The sequence below is a fragment of the Vicugna pacos genome, chromosome 16 (assembly GCF_048564905.1).
Source record: "Vicugna pacos chromosome 16, VicPac4, whole genome shotgun sequence".
Taxonomy (NCBI): domain Eukaryota; kingdom Metazoa; phylum Chordata; class Mammalia; order Artiodactyla; family Camelidae; genus Vicugna; species Vicugna pacos.
Window position 1 is genome coordinate 24,684,286 of NC_133002.1, and position 16,889 is coordinate 24,701,174.

At 47.5% G+C, this 16,889-nt stretch overlaps 1 protein-coding gene across 6 annotated transcripts in view; it reads left to right on the plus strand.

Moving 5' to 3' along the window:
• Nucleotides 1-207: 207 nt before the first annotated feature.
• The window catches only part of LOC140686238 (uncharacterized), a 30,738-nt gene continuing 14,056 nt past the window's right edge, over nt 208-16,889 (plus strand). For 2 of the 6 annotated variants that reach the window (XR_012059929.1, XR_012059930.1), the window contains exon 1: nt 1,022-1,207. Coding sequence is in view for 1 of the 6 variants with exons in the window: in XM_072939957.1 (XP_072796058.1) it covers nt 260-452; nt 927-1,207; nt 1,734-1,812 (553 nt within the window). In the remaining 5 variants the exon portion in view is untranslated. Of the gene's footprint in view, nt 453-926; nt 1,208-1,539; nt 1,813-16,889 lie in introns of those variants that run through there. The other 4 variants (XM_072939957.1, XR_012059927.1, XR_012059928.1 and 1 more) reach the window with 4 other exon arrangements.

The window sequence follows — 16,889 nt, forward strand, 5'->3', positions numbered from 1 at the left end:
TGTTGCCTAGAGCCCAAAATATACAGGAGAGCCTATTCTGAAGGCTCTGACCTTTAAGGGTATTTAACACTTTTCCAATCATATAAAGATAACACGTTGCAGAATAGAAAATAACGTTTGTTTTGTTGGAGGTTTACAGGGATCTGACCCAGGGAGACAGCTGCAAGAACAAAGGATTCTAACAAGAAGGAATTCCTACACCAAGAAGTTTGCAAAAACCAAGCACATAGGAAAGCAGCCTGAATTCTGACTTGGGGAGATGGTTTTCCAGGACATTAGTTTGCCATCTAGGTCTACAGAAACTTGCTATTCCATGCCCCAACACTTGGTCTCCCAACTTACTGGCCTGTCCTGCACTGAGGAGAATGAATTTGGACTCAATAACACTTCTACCTACCTAGCAAGTTGGACACTGGGACTGAGGGCAGCTCTCCCACACACAGGGGCCTACGGTGAGCCCTTGATTATTCCCCGAGGTTGGGGTGTGGTTTACCCAGGAGGGATGGGGACTCTACACCAACACTCAGGTAGTCTGCTCCTTCTGGGGCTCTGACATTTTACCTCCCGCTCCCTGCCAGCCCAACATTTGGGACAGTGGAGCTAAGGCAGAGATCGTGCCTGCCTGTTTCCCAGCGTGTAAAAGGGGAATATGTACTCTTCCCAAGGTAGTTCTGAGAAACAACACCTGCGGGTGCTTGGTTCCCTGAGCAACAGTAAACCTAGCTCCTTGTGGGGGCAACGGGTATGATACCCGTAGGGTTTCTGCAGAGACCTTAGCTGGAGGGCTGGGCCAGGGACGTAAAATATGAGCTGTGGGCAATGACGGGTAAGAGAAGGGTGTATAGGCAGGACTGCTGCCTCCTTCGGGGTGCCACAAGAGGTAAAACGCTTTCTCCCCATCTCTGTTACTCCCCTCCCAATTCCAGATAACTGCCTTCCCTCTGCTCCTCCTGTCCATGTGTCTCCCTCCACTTTTCCCCGCCTCCCCTCCTCCTCCCCTCTTCTCCCTCCCTCGGTTCCCCTTCTCTCTCAGGACCCAGAGCGGATCGCTGGCCCTCCTGCGCATGCGCAGTTGCTGCCAGCTGGACCGCGGGTTGGAAGCTCCAGCTCCGAGCCGGGGATCGGCCCCAATGGCTTCTCAGCTCTGTCGCCCTGTAGGCCTTTGGCTACTGCCTGGGGCCGGGGCCTCTGGCTGTGGAAGTGCAAGGTGAGGGGATATCGGGAAAGGGGTGAGGCGGCTGCGGGAGGGCGGTCGGCGTGTCACAGCCCCCCAGGGCGCCAGTCAGCGTGTGTTCAGCTGGATTGCTCGGGCCAGACCCCTCTGCCCGCGCCACCTGCCCCGGCGCCCCGGCCACAGCTGTCCAGGGCCAGGTGTGCCCCTGCCGCCTCTTGGCCCAGCCGGGCTCCCCTCAGTCCGCGGCTGGCGTCCGCTTCCCCTCTCCCGCCCGCGAGTCCTCCCCTCCCGGGCTTCCTCTCCTAGGCCGCCGACCCGTCCCCACCACTGGGCGGGCTGTGTCCCGGGCGGGCGGGGTCTGCACACCCGGACGGGGCGGGCGGCTTGGGCTGGGGCTGGGGCTGGCCTCCGAGCGGGGCTGCAGCCCGCGTCCCCCACCCCGCTCTCCCTGCCCCGCGACCCCGGGGCTGCCTTCCTCTCCCTTTCCCGATCCCTGAGGTCCAGATTAGCGGCGTGGGCGCTGCTCCCCAGGCTGAGAGCCCGCGGCTGTAACTCCCAGCTTCTCCTGGTGGAGTCGGGAAAAGGGAGCGGCAGTGCTGAGGGAGCTTCTGTCTCCTTGATCAGGATTTCTGCCCCAGGTAAGTACCTTGAACACTTTCAGGTGTTATGATGGCGGTGCTTGTTGATGTCACATGTTTTTATACTGAGAGGGATTACAGTGGTGAAAGCAGGGCTTGGTTCAGTTAAAAATGAGCTGAAGGCATGAGGCTGTCTCATCCTCCATCATTCACTCTCCCAGGGTGAAACGTGAGACCGTCGATCTTAAAAAGATACTTATAGTCCCTAACTAGTCCAGCCCAGCTATTGTGTGTTAACAGGAACAGCACAACCTGAGGCGTTGGAGACCCAGGGACATTGCACTCCTAAAGAGCTCCTGGCAAAATCTGGTTTGTTTTGTTTTTTTTGTTTGTTTGTTTTACTTAAATTGTGGGACAGACTAGTAGTATAGAGGGAAAAATAATTGGCAAGAAGGATTTTTTCATATAACAGCTTTATTGTGATATTGTTCACACACCATGAAGTCCACCCACTTGAATGTTACAATTCAGCAGCTTTTAGCATATTCACATTTGTGCAACCATTATTATTCCAGAACGTTTTCATCACATCAGAAAGACCAGTTGAAATGCATGACCTATCCACCCCTTCCCAGTGGTGGTTCTAAAGAAGTTTCTTGGCTGTTCCTGACCATAAATTAACTTGTTACATTCCATGAAATATCTGGGAGGAATTCTAATCAGAATTGCAATGAATCTGTCTATCAAAGCAGGAAGAATTAATGTCTTTATGGCATAAACTTCTTCTACACATGAATATATCTGGGACCCTATCTTTTCATCTGTCCAGAGCCAGGCCTATGGGAAATCCTCATTAATTCTTGGGTTTGTGAATGATGAGATTCAATACATCATTAGATGCAACTGTAGCCTTTCACTGAGGAGAAAAGTAACCTCGTAGAAGCCAAGTGATTCTCTGATGGTTAGAATGAGTGACCGCCAGTGCTGGAGTATTCGAGTGGACTTGGTGCTTGCAGAGTTCTCCACCACCTACAGCTAAGGGGATTACCGTGTTCTTTTACTTTTTTTTTTATGGCGTTGCTTTTATTTTTACTTATTATATAAAATTATTTTTTATTGAAGTGTTGTAAATTTACCATGTTAGCTTCAGATGTACAGCAGAGATTCAGTTATAAGCTTATGCATATGTATATAAATGTTTTTCAGATTGTTTTTAGTACAACTCATTACAAGAAATTGAAAATAGTACCCTGTGCTATATAGTAGGTCCTTGTCATTTATTTTATATTTATTAATGTATATCTGTTAATCCTCCCTTTCCTGCCTGCTAACAACAGTTTGCTTTCTATGTCCATGAGTCTATTTCTAGCAGCACCGTTTTTGCTAGCAATATATGCTGGTTGGCTCTTTTCTGTTTCAGTAGTTCCATCTTATGTGTGGGCGTTTTTCTTCTGGTGGGCCTGTGTGTGGTTTGCACACGTGATAATAGAGATCTGTATTTGGGAGAACTCCAGGCCTCGTGTAGTCCCTCGTATGGAGCGCCCACTGAACTGATGCTTGAACTTGGAAAAAAACAGTAAATGTTGGAATTTCCACTATGGTTGAGACTTCCAGGTTTCTATAACCTCTTTAGCCCACCTAAATTTTGGCTGCACCCAATACTGGATAATTTGGTGGAACTTCATGGTATGGTGGTGTAGAGACAGGGCCTTGTATGCTTCTTCTCTTTCCTTTTTCTAACAATCATTTTCCTGGGCCTTCCAGGTACTCCCCCAGAAGGGCCCAGGGCTGGCTTGGTGCTGCACTGAGACAATATTTGTTAATAAGTCCCTTTCCTCATCTCTTCTGAGCCTCCATTTCCTTCTCTGCACAATGAGGGCTTAGACTAGATAAGTGCTTTTCAGTTTCTTTTAAAGCCATGTTTCCTTTGAGAAACAGAAAATTCAAATCTCTCCTCCCATCACAACCCTTTAGATTTTGACACGTCCTCCAAGGAGTCACATAGCTCTTTGTGGTAAATTGATGTGATTGTGATTCCACGTGGCACAGAAAAGACTCTTCAGAGATTTATTGCAGGGAGAGGGCAGGAAAGGGGCAGTATGTCACACTTTCTTGTGTGAGCACTGGAGCAAAGGCTTGGGTTTAAATACAGTGTCTGATGTGGCAACTCTCTAATCTTGCACAATGTGATAAACCTCTATCCCTAGTTTCTTAATGTGTCAAGTTGGGGTGGTAATGTTTTAAGGCTTTTGTGAAACATTATACACATAAGCCATTTGTGTCTCGGTAGATACAAGACCTGCTAGAGAGTCGGAATTTCTTTAAAAATACATATATATTGTCCACATCACTCTGTCTGTGTGTATTTTGAAGTTCCTGGAGGGTGAGGGTTGAGTGTAATGTCCATCGTGGGACAGGTGGCCCATGGGTCTGTGTGCCTCAGATTGCCCCCTCCTCCCCAGTCCTCTTCCTCTCAGTCCAGGATGAAGTTCCCCAGTAGATTTACACAGAGGTCTTGTGGAAATGGCTTTTCATTTTATTGTTTCACCAAGGAGGGTTGCCATCATGATCTCTGTGGTCAGGTTTTGGTGACCTGAAGGCTATGCAATTGGGGATTTCTATTTTATAAAAAGAAAAAAAATTACAAATACAAAATTAGACCTCGGTTGGTGGCAGGGGCTTTTGAAAGTGGGGACCATTAGGTTTTTTAGCTTCAGGTGCAGTGGCCTCTGGCCACGAGGACACATCCTCATGCTCTGAATTTGGAGGGACCAGTGGGTTCAGTGGGAATATTTACTGAGTGCATCTCATGGGCTGCGCATTGTCTTATTTGTACTGTGTGTTCCTTATTTGAGACGGTGAGCTGATTTAAACTCAATAGCCTCTTTAAAATAATAGACTTTTTATTTTTAGATGTAATGTAGATTCCCATGTAGTTGTAAGAGATAATATGGAGAGGGCCTATGGACTCTTTGCCCAATTTTCTTTAATAGTTCCATCTTGCAAAGTTGGGGTACTATTCATTCGTGACTCACTAACCCTTTTAGGTTTGTGTTATTGCCCTCATTTCTATTTATGAATAAACTGGTGTTGAGAGAAGCACACAGGTCTGCCCAGGTCACCCACGTGGTTAGTGAAGATTTGGGTGGAACGTGGGCTTGGCATTTCCAAGCAGTACCATTATGATGGTCTGTGGCAGGGAGCAGCATTCACTTTGCTTGTTTATTCATTCATTCAACAAACATTTATTGAATAAACTCTGTGGGTCAGATGCTTTCATAGGGTTATCTGATTCTTCAGCAGTATGGAGAATCAGGTAATGTTTTATTTTTCTTTTTTTTTTTAATATGAGAAAAATATCTCTGAGAGGTTATAATCTCCCCAAAGGAAAAATAGCTCATAAATGAGGGATAGTACATTTGTACAGTTCCTTCTTCTTATGCAGGTGGTACCCTAGGCATTTTACATTTGCAAACTTCCATAATCCAGATATATTCTTGTAAGGCAAGAAGTTTTTTTTTAATTGAAGTATAGTCAAGTTTACAATGTTGTGTCAATTGCAAGGTGGGTTTTTTTGAATTTTGAATGGAGAAAATATTTTTTGAGGGGGTTAATTAAGTCTATTTATTTGTTTCATTTTTCTAAAATGAGGTACTGAGGATTGAGCCTAGGTCCTTGAACATGCTAAGCACGTGCTCTACCACTGAACTGTACCCTCCTCCCCAAAGCAAGTTTTCTTACCCATTATTCTGCACCTTAGGAGTTCAAATAAATTGGCGTTGAAATCCAGATATTTTGATCCTACTATGGTTCTTTGCATTATATCCTGCTGAGGGGTGGGGAAGCAGTTCCTTTATTCATTCATTTATTCAGCAGTTTTGAGCACCGACTTTGCATCAGGGCCTGCCTAGGTGCTTGGAAACAGAAAACAAGAAATGATCCTTTTCTGCAGGGGATGGAAGCCTAGACCAAAAGCTGGGTAATGTGATCTGAGCTTCAGTAGCCATGTGCAGACGCTGAGGACAAAATTATCCCCTATTTGCTTGGACTTCCCTTGCCTTCTGGCTGGTGCACACCAGGTCGCCTCATCCCAGTGAGGCCCGCAGCCCACAGCACAGTGTGTACATCGATTTACCCTCCCTTCTCGGCAGGGCCTGCAACATGAACGCCCCTGACTACGTGCAGTGCGCTGAGGACCACCAGACTCTCCCGATTGTGGTCCAACCCGTGGGGATCATCTTAGAGAATTTCTTTTGCATCTATAATGGAATCTCCTTGGTGAGCCAGATCAGACCTTGCGGCTCCCAGTGGGCACTCTGTATCTACTATAGGTATCTCTATGCGCCCGAGAATGGATGGAGTGACTTCCAGACCCACCGCAATGTCATGGGCCTTGTCACCATTACTGACTGCCTCTTGGCCAAGACCTTCTAGAAGCTCCACGCACAGAGGAGCTGTATGGCACCACGCTCTACGACTCTCAGCTCTTTGTCTTTGTGCTGTATGGGGAGGTGGCCGAGCAGCCGCACACCGACGTGGCCTTCAATCTACGAGGACTGCAGGGTGGTGGAGAAGAGGATCGACGACTTCACTGAGTCACTCTTCATCTTGCCCAAGTCCAAGTGGCTGGATGGGGACCCCGAAAATTCTGGGGAGAAGACCCCCCTCCTCTACATCCTATTTGAGAAGGAGGACTTCGTGGGACTGGACACAGACAGCAGGCAAGTCAACCTGAAGGCCGGGCCACCCTGGCTGTGTGACAGATTGCTTCCCTACATCCAGAATGGGATCATCAAGGAGGAGGGCTTTCTTGTAGCCAAGGCGGGAAGGAGGTGTAGCCCGCCGGTTTTCAGACGTTTAAAACTAAATCCGCCTTTGTTTCAGAGAGATCCTTTTAGGGTTAGTGTGGACACTTACTCCCCCTTTTCAGCCAGGACACTTGGGGGGACCCCTGGAGTTGCTGTCCAATAGAGTAGCCACAGCTACTGTTGTTAGTAGTGCTGGGGAGGAGGCCGGTCTGAGCTGAGATGTGCTGTAGGTCAAATGCACATCAGACGCTGAAACTTGTCTAGTAAAAAGAATATAAACTATCTTGTTACTTTCTATATTGATTACACGTCAAAATGATAGTATTTTACATACAGTAGAATAAGTAAGGTCTGTTCTTAAAATCAGTTACTTGGTTTTTTTTTGGTACATTTTAAACGTGGCAACTGGGAAACGTTATTTACATGACTCTCATTTCATTCCTGTTGGACAGCCTGTCCTGGGACAGTTTCATCCCTTTGCTTATAAATGAGACTCTGAATCCCGAGACGCAGAACGAGGTGCTGGTTGAGCTCAGGGTGGAGCCGATGTCTCCTGCCTCCCAGGCCCAGCACCAGCACGGCTCAGGCCCTCTCCCCTGCCTGACAGCCACCATGCCAAGTTAGGACATCAGAAACACTGCCAGGGGCTTCCGAATTAGCTCCTTACGCAGGGAAAGGCGTGTCACGGTGTATGGGACACAGCAGGGAAAAATTCGTCCTCACTTTGTCCCTGTGATTAGGTCAAAGGCCCCACTCTGCCTTGGAAGTGCAGACGATCTCTTCTGGGCTGCCTAACCCCTCACCCTCTACTATGTTTCCCTGTGTATCTTTCAAGCTGTCCCTCGGGCAGAAGAGGGTGAGACGTCTTTGCCGAGAGGTGGTCCCCCTTTACTGGGGAGAGTGAGGTGAGCTGTGTCCCCCCGGCCTACGGCCTCGGGCCTTGAGTCTGGAGAGCGCTCATGGCGGTCCCACAGGTGACGGTCGGAGGACATGGCACGTGCTGCCGGGCCCGCTGTGCAGGAGGGGCTCTGTGATTCTCTGTGATTCTAAGGTCAGATTCTACTTTCTTGTTGTTGGTAAGATGGAGGAGAAGATGCCAGAGAATTGATAAAAAGAAAATCCACACCAGTCCTGTGAATGACAGACACAGGGGATCCGTGTCCCACCTGCGTGTGGTGCCTGGCGGGCTCTGGAATAATTTTCACTTCCTCCCCGGACATTCCTCTATGGCTTAAGGAAGGGGAGAGGCATGTCGTGGCCATGATCTGTACTTGTCCTCACAGGGCCCTGTGATCTACATGCCCACACTACACTTCTGCTCCTTGGAGATGAGGTGTCAGGTTTAGGAAACTGGGCACTGCTGAGGGCATAGCTGCCAGAACCGTGCTACACCAAGGCTGGCTCCGTTCACCTCACCTGTCACCTCCTGTTGAGTCCTAAGGCGTCATTCAAGGTAGGTGCATCAGTGCAATGAAAGCAGGGACCTCCTTCACCCCCTGGACAGACTGGTGGGTGATCAGTGGAAGCCTGGAGCCCTGCCCCAGCCCCACGCCAGTGCCTCCTATTTTGTCATAGGAGGCACTGGTGACATTTTTGCTCAGCAACTGCTTGGCTCTGATTCTGCAGAGCCAACAGAGAATGCCAGCTTGTTTTTGCCTTTTGAAGTCTGCCCTTGGGATTTGGCGGAGTAGCTGGATGTGTGCTTAGCCCATAGTGGTTGACACTGTCACCATTGTTTACCCAGAACCTCGTGTACCAGGCATGGCTGCCGGCATCAAAATACAGCAGCGCATTAAACCTCCCTCCTGGTGGGTCTGTCTGTTCTGGTACCATAAGGGCTCAGCCAGCATCTGAACGTCAGTGAGATAACGTGGCCAGTGAGCTCGGGTCAAGCACGTTCTCCTCCAGTGACTTTTACTCCATTGTTGCTTTTACACAGTCATTAATTTTTTAAACAATGCTTTGGTTCAGGAGCAGAACCTAATTCTCCCCTGTTCCTCTTGGTGGGAGTGAGTAAAGTTGTCCAGCTTGAAATGCGACCACATTTTGTAGCTCAAAAGCTGTCTACACGCATCTAGGTGAAGTTTTGGTTTGGGGCGCTGACCACGTTGGGGTCCCCCGGCAGCATCGCTCCCCTCAGGCCCCTGCCTTCCCTGGATCAGGAGGTGAGGGTGGGTCTCACCGTCCCTGCATCCCTGTCCTCATCACACTGACGTAATTTCTTGTAAATGCTGTCAAAGTCATTTTTGTTCTCGTGTGTTTCTAATTTTGGCTGTTCCTCTATTCCTTTTTCTATTTTCCTTTTTCCCTTATACCACCCCGTGAGCATGTTGTTGGGTCTGAAAATCTGGGCTGTGCACACCCTGCATTGGAATAGCCAGATCGCCCTCTGTGCCGTCTCCATCACTATAAAAAGCAAAAACTTAACAGTTGCCATGATTCGTATATTATCCTAGTCATCTTATTTTCTACTTTTTTGGAATTTTTGCTATGTTAGCACATCACCCACTGGAGTTTGATATCTGTTAAAGTCCTTGCTTTGAGGAACCTGTTAGTTCGTCCTTATATTTGGTAACAAATGCTCTCTTACTAATTTTGTTTATTTGTTTTGAAGAAGTGAGATGCGAATTGATTTAGGCGGCTGCTGAGGGATTTTTTTCATGGAGTATTTAAACTTGGAAAGTCAAATTCTGCAGCACCTTGCTTGATTCTGGCTTTTACACAAACGTGCTCGGCACATGGTTCCTGGCTGTCGCTGTGTGACGTGCGTGACGGCGCTTCCTGGCCGGCGGTCACTGGTGAGGAAGTGGCCGGCTCAGGGGTGAGCAGCTGCAGGGGACGCTGTTGGAGGAAGCAGTCACCGGTTTTTTGTTTTTTGGTTTTTTTTTTTTGCATTCACCTTCCCAGTGCCATTTACTTTACTTTGCATTCATAGAGGGGCAGGAGCGGGCCTAAAACCATGCCACTCTTTTGTTCCCTTTATGAGGCTGGTTTTTCTAAGTATCAGGAAAACATTGCCTTGTCCTAAGTAACTGGTTCACTTGGATCTGGTGGACACAGGGACCGCTAAAGGGGACCGTAGCTTCCTCTCTGCTTCAGCCAGTGGGCATTCAGAGCCGGGTCTGTGGTTTGCCTCAGCAGCCGTGCAGGCCTCCCTGCACCGGCCTTTACTTTTACCCCTTTTTGGCAGTAAATAGCTGACTCTGTGTCTGTTGCAGCTGATGTCCACCACTGACGGCCGTGTCGTTATTTTGCGGTAGTGAGTCTCCAACACCCCTGTCAGCCGTGAAGGGACCTTGCATTCTCACCCCGACCCTGGTTCATCTCACCCAGGGAAAGGGCTTGGCCACCACCGTCATGCTGGACATGAGGCCTTGTTTCTCCTTTCATGCTCTGGTCCAAATGTGGACACTTCATCCTTCATTGACTTGGTCTCGCTTGAGACAGTCCAGACTTTCTGAAAGAGTCCATCACATTCTGGGGGGGAACAGAACAGAAGTAAGAGTCGCAAGTAGGAGTCTAGGCTGTCTGGGTTGGCAAATGCAGGCTGGGATCTGTGATGGCCGGTCTGTGCCCTGGAAACTGGCCTTTCCCGTGGCTCCCGAGAGAAAAGGGGTAGGAGCGAGAACAGACTTGCCTGGGTTCCTACCATCCTCATCTGCTCACTGACAGGAGTGTCAGCTAACTAGGAGCTCCCCCAGACCTCGGGCCCTTCAAACCTCAGATCACGGGAGATCCTTGAGTCCCTTCTTCTGGTCCTTCTTTGTGAGAATCCAGTGCCTTCTGAGGTGACTGGCAGCAGGAGATGCCTCCCCCTCCAGGGAACTCCCTTCGGAGGACTGTGACTCAGTGCACCTTGCTGTGAGCTTGTGGGTTTCCATCGTGCTCCCTGCAGAACCAGACTTGAGACTGGCTTAGTGACAGAAATAACAAGACTGATTCCAGGGCAGGGCCAGGTGGAGGGAACAGTGGAAATTGAATGTGACCTCAAACACCTAGGTGGGTGCTGGGGCTGTTACTAAAATGGGGAGCCTGGGAGGTACCTGCCAGGAATCGAAGTCTAGAGTAAATGGTGGACATAAGGCCTTTTTTTTTGACATATGGCATTTTTAAGATGCCATTTGTCATCCAAGTTAGGACTTCCAAGAGGCACTCGTGTCTATGAGCCTGGGGCTCAGGTGAAGGAGCCGGACTAGAGATACACATTGGGATTCGTCATTCTTAGCTGGTGTTCACAGCCGTGCAAGTGGATCAGCTCATCTCAAGAGGTGCAGACTGTGTCTGAGGGGGGGCAGGGCTGTGCCTGGTTTGGAGGAAAGCCCGGACCATGCAGCTTTGGTGTGTCAGTCAGCGGCGTTTGTGATTTTCAGAGCAATGGCATTTATCCTTAAGGTTCTGGGGGGTGGGCAGGGCCACACAGGAAGAAATCTGAAGAGAGGGTTTTGGCCACGTGTGCGCGTCTTGGGACGATCCAGAGGCTGCAGGGTCCAGAAGGGGAAACTCCTCAGAAGCTGGAGTCGGAGTGGGGAGTTGGGAGAATGTAGTCACACTCTCCTGTGATGAAGGGAGGGAGGCCTAGGGAGTCCGCACCCTAGCGGACTCTCTTTCCCACGAACAAAAGGCAATCAGACAGAAGATTTGAGGTAAGAAGGGATGGGCGTTGGGAGAGGAGCCAACCTGGAGAACGGTGGTTGAACAATTCTTGAATAGTCTCCCTGAAACATAGAGTTAAAAAAACCCAGACTCTTAAGAATATTGATAGTGACTGGGGAGGAGGCAGTTGTTTTTCTGACCTCCTAAGGGTAAGGTATGTATCCGGGGATATACAGAAGAATCGGGCAGTCTGTTCCTGGGGCTTCACCCTTACCAGGGGGAACAGTGCAAGTTTAAAGGGGGAGAAGGGCAGCGGAGGGAAACTAGCCAGGTCCCGTGTCACGTAGCAGTCGGCCGCCCTACTTGCGTGTTGCATTCACATCCATGCCTCCCAAGTGGGCGGTGGCAGCCCCGTTTTGAAGATTGGGAAGCCTCCTCAGAGGTTTAAGGAATTGGTTCATTTAGCAGCTAGTAAATGCTGTAGCAGGATTCCAGCAGGGCCTTGTCAGACTTCAAGGGCATGTTCTCTCTACTAATTCCGGTTGTACCTGAAATGGTGAAGTGAGTCAGTTTCGGAGCCTTTCAGAGAAAGTACGCTTTAAGTGCCTCAGGACTGTTGCACAAAGCTCAGTGTTCTTTCATGGTTCGGAACCACCGCAGTGCTTTTTGCCCCACAGATGTAAGGTCTTACTCCTTTGACGATGGCGTGGTTGTAAATGACATACAGGTGCAAAACCACACTTAGCAGCTTCTGAAGGGAAACTCTCCTGTTCTCCCTTGATCGGCTTTCTTCCACGGGATGTAACTGTGCTGCAGCTAAGGCCTGAGCTTTCCGTATGGAGTGAGGGTTTGATATCCAAATTTAGCATAAAACAGTCAGATGGAGAAAATCGAAGATGACAATATATTTTGGGGTTTCATTAGACAAGACATACTATCTGTTAATGGCTCATAAAGCTAATGAAATTGAGTACAGAACATTGCATTTCTTACTTTCTACTGAGAGCTGTCTTCCAACATAAGGTTCTCTGCTTTGGAACTTCAGCTCAGCCACTAGGGCGCCTGTCATTGTGTTGGTGTGATTGCATTTACACAGTGCATGTAATCTGGGCTTCCTTAGCCCCAAACACTCCAGTGCAGAATCATAGGCTGTAGCCATCACTTAGTTATACAAATACTTCTAAAACTATATGATACCAAAAAAAATAAATAAATAAAAATAAAGAGAGAGAGGGAGATTGCCTTTATCAAAGTTCCTTTGGATTTTAACTGCAAAGTGTTGTTGAGCAGCTCTGGTTTCCTTTGGATATGAATATATACATTTCTTTGCATGTAACTTGGATTTCAGGCTTGAACACCAAGCTCTTGTTTTCCATGAGCCACAAAAATCATAGCCAAATGACACACGTATGAAACAGTTTATTCTTTTTATCTGAGACAGAATCCTTGAATTTGGGACTTGAGCTGCGACTTTCCTGTTTGCTCTTCCCACCCCTCTTGTCACCTCACTCCTTTTTCCCACGTGGCCTCCAAGAGGTCATGGTCTCATAGGAGCAGGTGGACAAATACCAGTTGGTCGCCAAGCAGTGCTGCTGTAGATGGAGCCCAGCCAAGAGCTAAAGGACATCATCAGGGAGGACTTCCTGGAAGAAATTGGCTCTACATTCAGTTCTGGGGACAGAGTAAGAGTCAGCCAGGGGAAGGAATCAAGAGGGTGACTCAGGTGGCAGGAGCAGCCCGGGTAGAGGCCTGGAGGCTTGTGGGGTGGGGACTCGGGGAGACTGCCCTGTGTGGTCCAGGGTGGTGGGTGACCCTGCTTTGAAGGACACTGGAGAGGGCCTAGGGGTGGAGGGCTTTGGAGGAGCTTGGTTTTTACTAGAACTGACACAGAAGAGGCAGTGAAGGGTGTCAGCAGGAAGTGACCCTTAGGAGAGCAGCTCTGCCTGTCCTTTTGAGTCCCACCCCTTCATTCTTTTATTCACAACACACGCAATTCTGAGTGTCTAGGGGAGAGGGGGTGGACCCACAGTAGTAAGCAAAATGTACTTGCTTCTTGAGAGCTTAGCAGTGTCAGAAGTTGACTTAGATTAAAATGTTTTATTAACACAGCAGGGCACCTAATCCAAAGTGCGGAGGTTGGAGGGAAGGAAGACTTCCTTGACAAACAGTTAAAATGAGCCTGGAGGCTAGTGGGAAGTAGCAGCAGGTCACGGGGCCCCTGAGGTCACTGGGGACCTGGTACTGAGGTGAGGATGGACAAGCAGGGTCGGGGGTGGGGCTAGAACTCTACCAGGGAGCCTCTGATGGGTTTGAAGTGGGGAGATGTAATCAAATTTGTGCTTTGGGAAGGCTGCCTTGGCTGTGTGTGTGTGTGTGTGTGTGTGTGTGTGTGTAGCGGGGAAGAGGGGGAGAGTGTCACCAACTGGGAGGGTCATTAGAAGACCATTCACAGGCTCGGAGGCCACCAGTGGGAGAGGGGCGTCGGGACTGCTTGGGGACCGCAGGGGCAGAGTGGATGCCGGGTTTCCTTGTGTGGAGGGCTTGTTAGCGGGGTCGCTCTAGCGACACCTTGTGGCTGGAAGTAAACAGATGGAGGCCGCCAGGTGGACTTACCTCTTCTCTCCTTCCCTGCCTTGTGTGATGATCTTAGCTCTGCCAACATATGGAACAGAAGAGCTAAGTTCCAGAGTAGCCCAGGACTTTGCTGGGCTCGTTCAAGTGAGAGCAGATAGGATTTAGGCTTGTGTTGAGATCTGTAAGTTAACTTAGCTAGAAACGTCCTGTCTTTTGGATTTTCATAGGGGTAGTAATTCTTGATAAAGATTGCTTTCTTGGTGAGAGGAAATTTAATACAACTGATGTCTTTCTCAAAAAATATCTTATCTTTTAAGAAATTTAATATTCAAAATAATAGGAATATTTTAAAATGATAAACTAAGGCTTTCGTGTAGTTTCTTTGGTTTCTGAGTTGATGTGTAGGTAGACCCTTTGCATTACATAATAGCACATCTTTGACAGTATTTAAAGAGCTGTTAGTGAGCGCCCCCAATTTGAAAGCATCATTAAAGCTTGCTCTGAAATAGTGAAGTCATATAGGTCTTGTTTGCAGAAGCCAGATATTTGGTTTATAATCTGCAGCATAGCTCCCTTTATAAAATAATAATAGATTCAAAATTAACAAAGTGGAAAATAATTGTTTTTTTTAAAAAATGAAACATAAACTTTCTTGTGCTATTGTTGCAACTGGAAATTTTGAAAAGAAAAATCCTATTGTAATATCATCTAAGTGAAATACATATATGTCTGTCACATTTGAATAGTAACTGCACAGTGGTTTTTGAAGTCAGGATCATTCCAGCTCAGATACTGGCAGTGATGGTTGCTGGTTTTCAATGGAAGAGCCTAAATTTGCTTTCTTAGCTTTATTCTTTTCTTTTCTTATATTTTCTTTTCTTTTCTTTTCTTCTCTTTTCTTTTCTTTTCTCTCTCTCTTTTTTTTTTTTTTTTTGGGTAGTGCGAGGGTTGAGTAGTGCTGTGCCAGCATGATTTGGGGGCAATTTGTGGGCAGATGTCGTGCAGCAGCAGTGAGATATTTCCATGCATTTTACTTTCCGGACATCACCAGGGAACATGTGTGGTTTGTGTCTGCAGGTTGGGATGCTGCAGGACTCCCTGGTCCATCAATGTTATGTCTTGGAGCTGCTCCGGTCAGTGAATGATTTTCTGTGGCTTGGAGCTAATGTGGTCTGATGCAGATGATCAGATGTGTAACTAAAGTACTGTTACTTGAAATAAGAGAAAAGCTAGCAAAAATGTCTCTAAAATACAGGATGAGGGAGGAGAATTGGCTGAGCTGCTTGCAGTGGGGAATATTCTCAGGTGACTCCCTCACTGTGTCTCCTGTCACTATCCCCCACAGCCCTGCATGGCAATCCTACTGAAGCAACCATGCACTTTCTCAGAAACGCGCTGTATTTCCTTGTGCCTCTGATTGTTCACTTTTTTTTTGAAAGCACATCTTGCCCTTTGCTTAAATGCCATCCCTGCTAGCCACCACTTACACTCATTCTTCTGGACCTCGTCCATATATAGCTGCTGAATGAAAGAACAAAATTTAGTATCTCCATTTAGTGGAATATTATTCAGACATAAGAGTGAATAAAAAAGAAAAAATAAATAAAGGGGAATATGAAAAAAGCCATCTGCTCTGTGTAGTCCACCCTGACTGCTCAACCCGGACTTTTCCCTTTGAAACCCCACCCCTTATACCCCACTCTACTATTTTTGATAGTATTTACCACCTTCTAATAAAGTTTAACATTTTCAAAAAAAAAGAGACATGCTGATACCACTTCAACATGGGAAAGCCTTGATAACAGCACGTTAACTGAAAGGAACCAGACACAAACGGCCACATATTGTTGATTTCAGTGATCTTAGAAATGCCCAGAATTGGCTCATGCAGTGGCAGAGAGCAGATGATGGTTGCAAGGGGCTGGGTGGAGGGGGGTTGTGGAGTGACTGCTAGTGACAGGGATGTTCTATTGGGGTGATGAAGTGTTCTGGAAATAGATGGTGGTGAGGGCTGCACAACCGTGAGTGTGCAGAAGACTGCTGAGCACTGTCTCTGGGAGTGCTTGTTGTTGGGGCGGCTTTATTTTGTTCTCATCCTGTAATGTGAAGGGTCATCTTGTGCTGAGACCATTCAACTCCTGTGAGTGGTAAGGCTAAGAGACTTTGCAGAGTCATGTTTCTTTTTTCCCCCTTGCTGAGTGTAGGCAAAAATGGTTTAAGCCTGAGAAAGTGCTCCATATGCAGAAATGTCTTTCAGTTTTGGCTGGTGTAAAAATCTTGTGAGCTTTTTAATCATTTAGGACAGTCTGTAGGGGGAAACAGCCTGTGAAGCCTGGGTGAGACTTGGAAGAGCCGCGCTACCCTCCCAGACACGGGTGGGGATTTCACCCCCATTCAGGCAGTGAAGGGCCAAGACCCGTGAGAGGAGTTGACAGTCATGAATATTTATGTGTATCCGCTGCTTCATCTTGGATATTAATTTCTAGCTGAGTCATTTTGTGGCGGCAGCCTCATCCTACATCAGGAATTTATAGTATCTGCTCTTTGAGGTGAAGAGCTGACAGACTTGATTATTTAACAGTCTATCTTGTATTGATATCTCAGATTCCTTTGTCAATCGCAAAACAGCAGAAATACAGACGTCCTTTAATGCCGATGTGACCTGGAGCAGGTTTAGTTTCTGTACCTCAGTGACCTTATCTGCGTGTGGGGAAGATGATAACAGTGCTTCCCTCAGAGGGGCTGGTGAGAGGAGACTGAGAAGCACAAATGGAAGACTTACACGAGATGCTCATGAATGACAAAATTTAGTGCTCTCAGCCTGGTGAGGCCTCAGGGGCAGAGATGTCAGAACAGAGCAGTCCTAGCCGGAGTTCGATCCGCATTGGCAGGTTTTATGATCACTACCACCACTGTGGGTTATCAGGTAGTTTTAAGACTTGGTAATATGAATTCATGAATAATGTTAAAGACTAGACAACTCAGATCCGGTTTACATAGTTCTCAAGATTTCCTGTGAGAAATGGATATTTTTTCCCCATCTTAAATCTGAGTGGATTCTCTAAAAAAGTTCTGTAGTCCTCCAACTTTTTCCCTTAATTCTCCTTTTTTTTAAATAAAAGTTTTTAAATGGAGTTACTGGGGACTGAACTGAGGGCCTCA